Source organism: Bufo gargarizans, chromosome 1 (genome assembly GCF_014858855.1).
Source record: "Bufo gargarizans isolate SCDJY-AF-19 chromosome 1, ASM1485885v1, whole genome shotgun sequence".
In the NCBI taxonomy this organism is placed as follows: Eukaryota; Metazoa; Chordata; class Amphibia; order Anura; family Bufonidae; genus Bufo; species Bufo gargarizans.
Window position 1 is genome coordinate 507216297 of NC_058080.1, and position 13871 is coordinate 507230167.

Below are 13871 nucleotides of genomic sequence, written 5' to 3' on the forward strand. Positions count from 1 at the left end.
GCCTGCGGGAGAGGCGGTCTATCCACGAGACGGCCCACTACGTGTGTAAGGCTTTCAACCGCCTGAGACAGAGACCTAGCCCAGTCAGGGGGTTCAGAGGCACCGGGGGGCGCAGCGGGAAGCGGGCCCTGCACCGGGGCCTGACATGCAAGGCAATGCGGCTCAGATTGCCCACGCGGAAAAAGTTCCTTACAGGCGGTACAGGCATGGTACCAGGGTTTGGGGGCACCTGTGGGATCTGACATGCTGAAGTGTGGTTGTACTCTAATATAGAGACCACAAAGGGTTATAGCAGCTATGACCAGGAGGGTTAGGAGAGGGTTAACTGTCCTACCAGTGCCTCAGAAGAACGTCAGGAGATGGCCCAGATCAGCAGCAGCAGAGAAGCAGTGAACAGCAGTGAGCAGCAGAGAGCAGCAGAGAGCGCCCACAGAAGCCGAGCGATGTACACAGGAGGTTAGAGTCCCCCACCGTGTCCCAGCTTCCTGTCAGGAGTGAGGAAGCGCGGGAAACCTCAGCAGAAAGCGCGGGGAACAAGCTCCGCCCCCTCCAGCGCTTGAAATGTCTCCTGTGAAGGAGAACGTAGCTCCGCCCCCAAAATGACGCGCGGAAGCCCCGCCCCCTGCCGGGACCGCTAAGCCCCGCCCCCCGTTCTCGGCGGGAAGGGGGAGAGAGAGAAGAGAAAAATGGAGTCAGCCCCGAATGAGGGGGAGGGGGGGGAGAAAGATAGCAGCGTGGGGGGGAAAAGCGTGGGGGTGCTGAGGATGCTGCTGTGCTGCATTGTCCTGCAGATGAGCGCTCAGAATGAGCGACCACGGGTGCCCCCCTTACCCAGAGGGGTAGATGCTGCAGATAGGGACGGGGTATGGGCTGGAATAGCCATCTCACCGTGCGACGTCTTCACCCTCAGTCCTTTCCAGCAGGGTCGCCCCTTCAGCCACTGGCACCGCAGTGGCAGGAAGCTGGAAGAGGGGCTTGGCGTGCGGGCGACCCCCTAGCTGGCGGGATGTAGGGGAGCCATTGCTGCCCAGATCCTCCTATTGCTTCTGTGGGGGAGGCAGCAGTGCAGATAAGTTGGCACTGGCGCAGCTCAACCCCGGGAGAGCAGAGAGGTCAAATGCGTCTCTGGTATCCCTAGGAAAAAATAAAATAACAAAATTAGAAGAAAAAGTAAAAATAACAAGGAGAAAACAGCCCTGCAGTAGCAGGGAGTGTCTTGCCTCCTTGGACACTAAGCTAAAACTGGTAGCCTCTATCTCCAGGCTGAGGGTATAGCTGATGGAGGAGGGGCTTAACAGTTTTACTTAGTGTCACGCCTCCTAGGGAGCTGAGCTATACCCAAGGTCTGTGTCCCCCAAGGAAAATGGGCGAGAAAGTTATTTAATCCACTTATCTATAAACTTATCTGGGAGTACGACCCTCTGCTCTTTCAGGCAAGCCAATGATTCTTATATTATTTCTCCAGAGTCTATTTTCCAAGTCAACCGCTTTCTGTTTCCAGAGTTCTGCTTTGGTGTTCAGCTAGGAAATGGATCTGAGAACAGCTGCCGTTGCATCTTTAATGTGCGATATACGTTCTTCAGCATGTTGGACAAATTATGCATATCTTGACGCAGGAGGCCTAGATCAATCTTAACTTCATCCAGGTTTCCCTGTAAGGGCTGTTTCACACAAGCGGATGCCGTGCGTGGCATCCGCTCCGTGAAAGAGTGCCAAAACCCGATGCAGACTGCAGAGGCACGGAGCATTAACATGACTGATAATGCTCCGCGCCACTGTGATTTCGTAGTAAAGAGATCACAGAGAGGCACGGAGCATTATCCTGTAATGTCAGGATCTGTGAAAGGTCCTCTTTAAGGGTGGGTGCTGTTACTTGCTTAAGGGCGGGTTCATCCTGAGTGTCCACAGGAGCTGTTGCAGGGACTATAGTGTCAGATGCAGTGCTAGCTCTTGTGTGCACATTTTGCTGCGGTAGAGGAGACTGCGACGCCTCCTCTGGTTGTCTTGCGAATGCTTTCAGTTTGTCTGCTGCACTTTGTGCTGCTCACTTCAGGGTAATTCGGATACGTGTCGGCTTCCTGATGATGTCGGGGTTCCTCCAAGGATTCTGTTATGTTGGTGCTGGCTGGTAGTAGTAAGGATTTGCCCTGTAGTTCTGCGCTGGCCGCGGAGCTCAGCTCACACACATTCAGCATGGATTTCAGAGCAAGTTATGTTTTTTCGAATTTGGACGACTATTATTTTGTGGATTTCACCTTTGGAATCTATGGTAAATCTACATGCGTCTCTGAACACAACCTTTTGCTGCACTCAGCAATAGCCTCATTGACAATCACATTAACCATTCCCTGATATTATTATTTATTTTTATTAAAACCAGGGATGGCCAACCTGCGGCCCTCCAGCTGTTGCAAAACTACAACTCCCAGCATTCCTGCACAGGCTATTACTAATCGGCCTGCAGCAGAGCATGGTGGGAGTTGTAGTTTTACAACAGCTGGAGGGCAGTAGGTTGAACATCCCTGATTTAAACCAAACAAGGGATATGTTGGCCACAATTTTCCAGTCTTGAAGGACACGTATATGCTCAAGCATCCAAAATTTAGAAACAAATCAGGGTCCAGTAGAAAAGTCCTATCAGAAAATGAAGAGTATATTTCCAGGTCCGTAAATAGCTTTTCTATTACTAGCAGTCACATCTCATCATTGGGAAGAAAAAAAAATGATTAGGCCCATCTTTTCAGGGAAGGGGGCTCTGGTCAAATGATTTACAAAAGTAATAGACGAGTTATAAGGTACCTATTAATTCATGAAATTATACCTTGTGCAGTCCTTTGAACTCATATCTACGATCTCTGAAAGCGCGCACCGTATCTACATAGAAAGAGTTCTCCCGCTGACATATGGTAGTGACACGGTCTTCCAGTCTGGTGATACGAATCTTCTTGTAAGCTTTTCTACAATAATCTGCGGAAAAGAATTTGTAGATAGACCAATTTTAACTCTTTTATAAAAGTGTTAAAAGGAATGTCACAGAAAACAGCCTATTGTTTAAATCAAAATTTTATGTTAAAGGGCTTATTCCATGGCTACATGCCCATGAACGTATTTTTTGTCAGTGTCCGTTCAGTTTTTTTTTAGTGGCCCATATGCAGAAACATTCATTTCATTTCAATGGGTCCGCAAAAAAAAAAAAACACGGAAAGGACTCTGTGTGCATTTTGTTGTCGTATATGTCCGTAAGTCCTCTCCGCAAAAAGATAGAACATGTCCTATTCTTAGTTTTACGGAGAAGGATAGGCATGGTTACAATGGATCCCCCCCCCCCCCCCCCCCAAAAAAAAAAAAAAAAAAAAAAAAAAAAACACTGATGCAAAACAGATGTCAAATGGACGTTGTCCGTATTTGCGTATTCGTGTTTTGCAGACTGCAAAATAGATATGGTCGTGTGCATAACCCCTAATGCTCACGGTGCTCAGCTGAGCGCCTCTGCCCTTTTGGCTACAAAATGAGTGTTACATGTTAAGCTTTGCTCACCTGCCAGTCGCTTCTTTTCATATTTTGCTTGCTCCTCTCTTGTTAGCTCATGAAATGCTCTTGGGGGCTTCCCAGGGAACAGAGGGGGAAACTTCTCAGATTCTAACTGTTGCTGAATACGATGATATTCACTGCGGCTGGCTGGCACTGTGCAAGAAGGAAAAAAAGGAATTAAAGTGTGTATACATCTGCTTCGCATGTTTAATATAGATCGGTGTGTAGCATGAAATATAGTACACAAGGCTTTTCCATCTTTTTTCCCTCAATGGAAAACTATGGTGACAAATGCCACTGTATGGCATCTGAGGTGGCTGTTTTAACCTCAAAGCATAACACTGTACGTGTATGGAATTAGTATGCATGGGATGCGAGCTCACATGCTGACCTAGCTCCACACATGGCGGGTGTCAGCTGTATAATATGGCAGACACCAGTGAGCAGTGACCAGGATTGTCAAAGAGAGACCACTCCTTCACAGGCTCCATTTGCCTTCTGATCAGAGCCCGCTGCCTTCTGCACACGATGACGCCTATGCGCACTTCCATGGCCCCAGCCACCAGAGAGGCTGGCACTTTTTCCTATAGTGTACAAGCACGGCCACCGCTCCTGGATTGTAGGGTGGTCGTAAGCCCTGGAAACGAGTAGTGTATAATTATATAATTAGATGGAAAGATGAATGAAGCCAGCAAAGAAGGCAATATGGACAATCACAATACATTAGTAAGTGCCTTGGATTAAAAGGGGGTTGTCTCACCTCAGACAATAGGGGTATATCGCTAGGATATGCCTCCAATGTCTGATAGGTGCGGGACTCAGGAGGTACAACCCCCATTTATCTTTAGAATGAAGCCCACAAAGTGAAAGAGGGAGCATCACGCATGGGTGGCTGCCCTCCATTCATTCCTATGGGAGCGTCGAAAATAGCCGAGCGGTGCACTCTGCTATTTTCTATAGCAGTGCTCCAGACTAAAAAATAAATAACTGAACAATTTAGGAGCCAAAATTTAAATTGTCGCCAAATCGAAACCGAATCAAAATTTGGGTATCGTGACAATGCTATGCTGATCAGATCGGCGCAGGGTTGTTTCGATACCAAAATTTTGATTCGCTTTAGTCACCATAAAAAAGTATTGCTATACTCAAAAAACAAAACAGAAAACCAAAAAAAGCTGTGTGCATTCCGCATTTTATGAAACGTTTGGCCCATAATAGAACAGTCCTATCCTTTTTTTTGGGGGGTGACAAAAAAACGAGATTTTTGTATAACTTACCAGTAAAATCTCTTTCTCGCTCTTTCCTTGGGGGACACAGAAGACCTTGGGTATAGCTCATCTCCATAGGAGGCGTGACACCAAGTGAGAACTGTTAAGCCCCTCCTCCACAGCTATACCCTCAGCCTGGAGAGAGAGACTGCCAGTTGCGTGTCCAAGTAGTGAGAAAAGGCAAAGTCCAAAAGTGGAACCAACAAGCCAACTACCCAACGGGTAAAACAAACTCGGAAACAGTGTAGAGAAAAACAAAAGAATGGGTGGGTGCTGTGTCCCCCAAGGAAAGAGCGAGAACGATTATACTGGTAAGTTATACAAAAATCTTGTTTTCTCGCCCAATTTCCTTGGGGGACACAGAAGACCTTGGGACGTTCAATAGCAGTCCAAGAGGGGAGGGACCACAGCACCAAGGCAAAGCACCCGAAGGCATCAAGAAACTGCCGCCTGCAGACCAGGCGGCCCAAGGCAGCATACGCCGAAGCCCGAGTGCGCACCCTGTAGAACTCGGTAAGGTGTGCAAGGAAGACCAGTGACCGCCTTGCACAAATGCATGGCCGAAGCCTTATGCCTCCGGCCCAGGAGGCACCGACCGCTCTGGTGAAATGAACGGTGACACCAAAAGCAGAACCCTGCCCTTGGTGCGGTAACCACAGCAATAGACACTCAGAGAGCGAAGGAAAGCCACCCTGGAGGCCATCAACCCTTTGCGCGGACATCCTGGAAACACAAGAGACCGAACGCCGACAAGAGTCGGAGATCTCCAAGTAACAACTGCAAACCCAAACAATCTCCAAGCGGTGAAGCGCCCGTTCCCGGAGACGGGAAGGGGATGACCAAAGCCTCGTAGATAAGAAGGCAGATACCACCCTCAGAAGGAAGGAAGGGACGGGATGGAGAAACAGCCCTGTCCTGGAAAAGGACAGAAGGCACAGAACACGAAGGGCCACCAATCAGGCACCCGTCAGACATGATGGCAACAGAAAACACAACTACACAGGCCAGAAGGAGTAGGGAGAACTTCTACAACGGCACAAAGGGAAAGAGTGGAGCGCCAAGAGCTCAGTGTGTAGTACCCAGGGCGGTACCAGGGAACGGTACAGAGGAACCAAAGAGCCACTCTGTGGAAGAAGGTCATGACAGGCCCAGGAGGGCCAGAAAACGCTGGAAGGGGAAGGACAGCGCCGACACTTGACACTTCAAGTAACAGAGTCCCAGTCCCAGGGTCAGGCCGGACTAGAGAAAGACAGAACCAAGGGAGAGAAAAGCAGAGTGGGGGAATGCCCCGCTCACCACAAAACCCAGGCAAGAACCCTAAGTCCAACAACCGAACCTGAACGAAGCACAGTCGGGAGCGAACACTAGCGTGCTCGAAGGAATCGCCTGGCAAGCGGGAGAAAACCCAATGTGATCAGGTGCAGACCAGTAACACGGCACAAGGGTCGGAAAAAAACTCGTCTCGTCGGCCCCCGAACAACATAGTCCCGTATCCAACCGGAGTGGGGAGCAGAAGGACAGACGGAAGAAACCGGAAGGGTCCGCCCAGCAGCCGACAGATGCCAGGACAAGACAGGCCAAAGTCCAAGTCGACGTAGCCACCACAGAAAGGAGTTCTACAGTCCTGGTGAGGGAGATCCAAGGACAATCGTGACCGAAGGGTAGTCCTCCCAAGTTACCGAAAAGTCCAGCAGGACCATATGCCCAGAATGGAAAGGCAATCTGCACCCAGCGGGAGGACAGAACAAATAGGTCCGGCAAACAGGCACACAGCTAGTACTGCCAGCGAAAACGAGGGAGACTGTACGAGACCACAAGTAACACCGGAACCATCCAAGTGAACAACCATGCTCACCCCCGAGGGAGGGGGCAATGACAAAACAGCCTCTGAGGCCTGGCCGGTGCAGAAGCCACCTCGGAGTGACAAACTCAGAGAGGAAGCCAAAAAACCGAGCCGGCGAGGAAAAGCAGTCTAGACAGAGGCCGGCATAACACCCTCCAAACCGAAAGGAGGAATGGCAAACAGGGAAGCCACAGGACCGTTCAAAAGCCGAATACCTGCTACTCTGTGAGACGACCTGCACATCGCCTCGCAGAAGGCGAATACCCTGAAGAACCCAAAGTGGAGGTCCCCCAGACCTGGATAGACGAGCACCCAAGAGAAGTTGGGTGACCTACCCGAGAGGAGCGGTCTGTTCCTGGTAGCAGATCAGACTGAAGTGCAGAAGGCGCCAAAGACAACACTCTCGACCCCGACGGCTTGCGCGGGGAAGCAATGTCACGGGAGGACGAACGGGTACGCATCAAGGGACCCCGAACACTCCCCAGGTGGAAGGGCCAATGAACATGGCTGGTGCCGTCACAACGGGACCACACCAGAGAATGAGTACCACCCAGCTCGGTGCAGTAGCGAGCCAGCAGAGCCCGTCTACATATATACAAGGTATACAGCGGTGAATACATTGGGCATTCATTTGTTGTGTGTTGGACAACACATTAGGCTCATACAGGTGGACAGAATGACCTCTTCAGAGAAGAGTGCAAAGCTAGCGACAAGCAGCCTCACCCCAAGAGAAAAAAGTATGTCGCAGGAGGAAGGGAGGCATACATACTAGCAAACCGCAGGCAGCGAGAAGGCCAACCCACCCACGGGAGGAGAAGGCAAACACGGCCCAAACAACGCACAGAGCGCACAGCCACAGCATCCCACAGTATCCATGGAAGTGCAAAGTGCAACCCGAAAGGGAGTTATGCACAAGGCTAGTACAGGAGGCATGCTATGGAACGCAAGCAGTCCGTCCAGAAAAGGGGGGAGAAAGGTACCTGGCAAACTCTGCAGACGGCAAGAGTGCAAAGGCCCGCACCAAAAGGACCTAGTGAAGGGGGAAGGGGGGGCATGCACAGGATTATCCTAGCATTAAATAATTGTGCAATAATCCACCCAACACCGAATTTTGTGAGAGTGCAACGAGTAGTTAGCCAATGAAAGGGGAACGTCCAGTACAGCATGAAGGACAGCCGTGAATCTCATGAGCGCGCAAATTACTGTCCATGGAATGAGAAGTGGTCATGCACAAGGCCAGCACAGTTTCCAAAGGGAGTGCAAGCAGCGCACCCATGTTTAGAGGGCCATGCTCCTGGCCAGCAACGTATTCGGTGAGAGTGCAATGAACCGCACACGGCAGCATCGCATCCAAGGAGAGCGCGAGCACCCCGCCACGGATGGGGCCATGCACATGGCCAGCAACGTACTGGCGCAAGAACAAACACAGTCAGTGAAGGTGCATGTATGTCGCCTGTGGAGAGGAGGCATGCCCACGCCGGCAGCAAAGCCAGCGAGAGTGCGGTACACCGCCCAAGGAAGGGGGGCCATGCATATGGCCGGCAGCGGATCCGGTGAGAGTGCAAGCACCCCGCCATGGAAGGGGGTCAAGCACGTGGCCAGCAACCTACCGCGAGAGAACAACCCCAGCCAGGAAGAGTATGTATGCCGCCTGAGAGAAGGAGGCATGCTCAAGGCCGGCAGCGAAACCAATGAGAGTGCAGCCTACCGCTTACGGAAGGGAGTCATGCACAAGGCCGGCAGCGAATCCAGTGAGAGTGCAGCGTTCCGCTTATGGAAGGGGGACGTGCACATGGCCGGCAGTGAATCCAGTGAGAGTGCAGTGTTCCGCATATGAAAGGGGGACGTGCACGTGTTTCATACCCATGGCCGACAGCGAACCCAGTGAGAGTGCAGCGTACCGCCATAGAAGGGGGTTACACACATGGCCGGCAGGAATCCAGTGAGAGTGCCGCGCTCCCCAAGGAGGGGGGTCGGGCACATGGCCAGCACCGTATCAGGTGAGAGTGCAATTATTCTGCCCCAGAAGAGTGTCATGCACCTGTCCGGCATTAAATCCAGTGAGAGTGCAGCGTTCCGCCTATGGAAGGAGGGTCGAGCACATGGTCAGCACCGATCCGGTGAATGTAGCACTCCGCCTAAAGAAGGGGGTCATGCACATGGCCAGCCTGTAACTGGAGAGGCGACGTTCTGCCTATAGACGGGGCGACTACCTTTGGCCAGCACCGTATCCCGGGAGATGGCAAGGGTCCGCCTAGAAGGGGAACATGTAGCTGGCCAGAACCGCAGCCGAGGAGCGCAACATGCCGCCTACGGAAGGGGGGCATAGCGTGCGGCCAGCACTACTGCATCAGGCTGCAGCGTCCTGCGCAGCCATTCCGTTATTTATTAACTCCGCCCTGGAAGCCCTTTTTTTTTCTTTTAAAAACAGAGCCACTCTGAGGCAAGAAAGGGGCCACCATACAGGGGCACAGTCTCGTACAGGCCTACTAGGAAGCCCAGAACATAGAGGGTGTCCTCTAGATGGGAGCCGGCCCCTGGAGATGGCCGGTACCCAACAGGTTAACAAAAATCCGGCCTGGGGGGCAGCGCTGCGATCCCCTGGGGGCGGGGGACCTCCAGGCGGGAAGAATTCGCGCCGCGAGAAGTTCCCGCCCCCTCCAACCGAGGCTGGAAGTTTGCGGCCTAGTAGGCCGTGAAGCCGGGGCCTAGATTTTTGCGGCGCCCGGCCGACCGGGAGGGAGCCGGGCTGACGCATGTACTAACGGCCGCGGGTGCCCACCCCGCGGGCCGGCAGAGACAAAGGGCCGGATTGTGGCCGAAGCCTGGGTCAAAAGTTTGCGGCACCCGGCCGACCGGAAGCCTCAACAGTCAGCCGGGGCCTGCTGGAGCATCGCGCTCAGTACATGCAGGCCGTGAGGGCCTTGCGTCCGGCAGCGTCTGGAGCAGGCCCCTGGCCCTAGACACCGGTAAGGAGGGCGGGGGGGGGGGGGGGGGGGGGGGACCCTGAAGTCCAGCACTGCACCCCCTGCCCTAACGGACCAGGCGCCCGTAGAGGAGGGACAGGGCAGCCAGCGCGGGCCCCCTGTACTGAATCTGCGACCGGTAAGGGGGAGGGCCGGCATAACCCCTGTGTCAGGGGCAGCTAGGAGCGGGTCTCCGGCCCTAAAGCAGAATTCCTCCACAGCAATCCCATCCCATGCTCACCCCTGTGCAATGTCCTATGGAGGGGCAGTGTATAGTCGCCCCGCGGTCACCAGTATGGTGGTGGTGTGGGGCTATAGGATTATTGGGCAACAGCTGGATATGAGAGACAGCCCTGGAGCCAGAAAAATGGCTGTTCACCAACGACACCTCAGGGGCCAGCCTAGGTCCAGCAGGGACCAGTATGGGGGTCCAGCACGCAGGAAACCGGGGAGGGAATGAGGGGAACGTAGGGCTGGAGAAGCCTCTCTCTTACCACAGCCGTCTTCACCCTCGGTCCGTTCCAGCAGGGTCGCCCCTTCCGCTACTGGCACCGTAGTGGCAGAACGCTGGAAGAGGGACTTGGCGTGCGGACGACCCTTGCGCTGGCGGGATGCAGGGGAGCTGGGCTGCCCTGGTCCACCTTGCCTTCTGTGGGGGAGGCAGCAGTGCGGGTGACCGGCACTGGCGCAGCTCAACCCCGGGAGAAGCAGAGAGGTCTAGTGCGTCTCTGTTGTCCCTGATTATCTGAAGAAAAAGAAAAGACAAAAGCAAAAATCAAAACTAAAAACCAAACAGGAGAAAACAGAGCAGGGAGTGTCTTGCCTCCTTGGACACTAAGTAAAAAAAAAACTGGCAGTCTCTCTCTCTCCAGGCTGAGGGTATAGCTGTGGAGGAGGGGCTTAACAGTTATCACTTAGTGTCACGCCTCATATGGAGATGAGCTATACCCAAGGTCTTCTGTGTCCCCCAAGGAAATTGGGCGAGAAAAATGGCGAATCGCATGGTTTTTATTTATTTACGGTATTTGTTACGGCGCTCCACACATAGGAGATATTTTTTGAATAATTTAATAGTTTGGACTTTTCGGACACAGCGCTATGTAATATTTTTATTTATTTAATTGTTTTATTTATTTTGTTTATATATAAAATTTGGAAAGGGAGGATTTAAACTTAATATTTTAGGGTTTGTGTTTTTTTTACTGCTGGGGCTCTGATCGGAACTGCCACTGAACCACCAATGACTAATACTGAGGTGTTGGGGGCGTGGGGGGGGGGGGGGGGTTGGCACTGCGCCATCAATGAGGATAACTGACCTGTTAATACAAAATACAGGAGGCAGGTGCTGGAATCAAATAGCCGGCACCCGACCTCTATGACAGGGAGCTGCGATCGGCTGCAGTTAACCCCCGAGTTTAACCCCCCCCCCCCCCCCGTGTCTCTTCCTATTGGCGGCAGCAGCAGCACAGGGGGAGGGAGAGACTCATTCTCCACTGCGCTGCTGAGAAGAACAACAGCGCTGTATTCAACTGCAGAACTGCGGGTCTAGTCGCAAATGGCGACAAGACTAAAAAGTCTTGTCACCTTTTGTAAAGTCTAAGTCGCATTGGCGACCATTTGAGCTCACCAATGCGTTCCTTCTTTTTAAGGATGTTCCAAACAGTTGTTTTGGCCACGCCTAATGTTTTTGCCATCTCTCTGATGGGTTTGTTTTGTTTTTTCAGCCTAATGATGGCTTGCTTCAGTGATAGTGACCGCTCTTTGGATCGCATCTTGAGACTTGACAGCAACAGATTCCAAATGCAAATTGCACACTTGAAATTAACTCTGGACCTTTTATCTGCTCATTGTAATTGGGATAATGAGGGAATAACACACACCTGGCCATAGAACAGCTAAGAAGCCAATTGTCCCATTACTTTTGGTCCCTTAAGTGGGAGGCACATATGCAAACTGTTGTAATTCCTGCACCGTTCACCTGATTTGGATGTAAATACCCTCAAATTAAAGCTGACAGTCTGCAGTTAAAGCACATCTTGTTCATTACATTTCAAATCCATTGTGGTGGTGTATAGAGCCAAACATATTAGAATTGTGTCGATGTCCCAATATTTATGGTCCTGACTGTATGGCAAATGATAAGATAAGATATCTCCCATCTTTTGCGGTGTAGAGGCACAGATTGGAAGCCCATGGAAACCCTTCCATGGGCTTTCGGGTCCTTGCCTCGGCACCGCAAAAGATAGGACATATCCTATCATTTGCTGTATGTTGCAGATCACACCCATTCAAGTCAACGGGTCCGCACCACAGCAGGGAGTATGTATTGCGGCCCGCTATTTGCAATCCCCAACAAGGGCCTGGCGGTCATACAATTGTCTGTCTGAATGAGCCCTTCCTCTGACATGTCTCTTAGTAACTACTTGCATCCTTCATGTAATAATTCTGGAGCATCCATTCTTATGACTAGGTTGTGCAATTTTTATTATTGCCGCATTACAGAGGAATTGCCGGTATTCTGCAATAAAAGGTTCAACTTAAGGTCTGCCTCTGCCCAGTCTGCAGCAAGTGTCAGACTGTGCAGGGACACCCCCCCCCCCCCCCCAATTGGTGACACCCATCTGGATCTTTATTACAGAAAGCTGGAAATTAATTCTTCAACTTCTAGAAGTAATAACAGATAAAACGGCACAATGTACCAAAAACAAGTGTCACACTGTTAAAGGGTTGCAGTCACTATATTGTGATAGCAGATTGTATAATAGAATAAAGCCTTATTTAACTGTGATTATATAAAGACAGCCTAAATGTAGTTAATCTGGGAAGTTGTAGGGACTTTATAAATTACATTTACAAGAAAGCTCAGACACATAATGTGATAGTCATCTGAAATCCATGTCTCTAATGGCCAGTTTACTTCAGTCTATTACATCTCCTGTCGGCAGACACAAACACAAATTGCTTCTATTAAGGCAGACAATAAAAATCTAAACCTTCATTAAGAGAAGATGTTCCTGGTAGTTAAAAATATAATTGAAACAAATAAAATTACATCTGGGAATACCATATAGTAAATACATTAAGCGTACAGAACATAATATTGGCTTTCCAACCTGTAATTATGATGTGTAATGGCTACTGAAAAAAACAATGACCATAGAGCGTTGGCTGCTGTACATTATGACGAAACTGGAAAGTAAAGGTGTCCCTTGTAGGATTAAATCTCCCTTTACATAGACTTTTCATACATCAAAAATGCTAAAGAAAACCAGAATTTGCCTTCTAGATCTCCAGCTTGTGCTTAGGATTGCTGAGATAACCGCAGTCTAGAGATGAATTGGCGACAGGCTGATACAAGGCATCCCATTATAAAAAAAAAAAAAAAAAAAGTGCTTTGACCAATTGGATAGAACAGACAAGCTCCTACATATTCTCTTCTTATGGGGGCACTGTGGCATCTTTGTAGGAATCCAACTGGCAAATATGACCTCCACAACAATCTAAATAGTTGCAAATAGCTAAGTTTGCCAATATGTTTCAGCTGAAAATGCTATAAGAAAAAACAAAGAACCACTTACTGAACTCTCCCCTCCACTGCCAAGTCATCTTGCGTTGGCATGTGGCTCCTGGCTTGTTGAAGTCACAAGCTGCACACGTCACTTCATCAACCATGGCAGAAGGCTAGAGAGACAAGGAGGCGATACAACAGGACGTTTTACGATAAATCAGAATACAGTAAAAAAAAAAAAAAAAATAAAAATCATGAGATGTGGTGACTTATTACTAACCTGCAAACGATTGGTCAGAATGATATTGGGATACATGGCCCCGACATCCAGATGGTAAATGAGTGGGCACTCAATTCTATTTGGCACTTCTTTCAGAGAATTCAACTTTCTTTTAATCTCATCACAAACCTAAAAATAAAAAATAAAAATCTTGGTATTAAAAGGGGTTTTCTGGAGTGGCATAATGATGACTGACCCTCAGTATATCTTATTGTTGGCATCCTTCCTAACCCTGATCATCTGCACTCTGGTGAGCACTGCTGCCACTTCCTAGGCCAGTAACGTCCGGCTCATTGGTAACATGACCTAGGTACAGTTCAGTCCTATTCAAGAAAATGACCTGGGCTGCAATACCGAGCACAGCCACTGCACAATGTATAGCGCTGTGCTTGGTATGCTGTGAGGAGGCTGCAGTGCTCTAAGTACAGCGGCCACTTCAGACAGCTGATTGGTGGCAGCGCTGGGTCTTGGTCAT

At 50.3% G+C, this 13871-nt stretch overlaps 1 protein-coding gene across 1 annotated transcript in view; it reads right to left on the reverse strand.

Moving 5' to 3' along the window:
• Positions 1-13871, reverse strand: part of POLE (DNA polymerase epsilon, catalytic subunit) — a 103294-nt gene that overhangs the window by 54729 nt on the left and 34694 nt on the right. The window contains exons 17-20 of the mRNA XM_044275264.1: positions 13397-13525; positions 13187-13289; positions 3538-3684; positions 2822-2967 (exon numbers count right to left, since the gene is read on the reverse strand). Of these exons, the coding sequence (XP_044131199.1) occupies positions 2822-2967; positions 3538-3684; positions 13187-13289; positions 13397-13525 (525 nt within the window). The remainder of the gene's footprint in view (positions 1-2821; positions 2968-3537; positions 3685-13186; positions 13290-13396; positions 13526-13871) is intronic.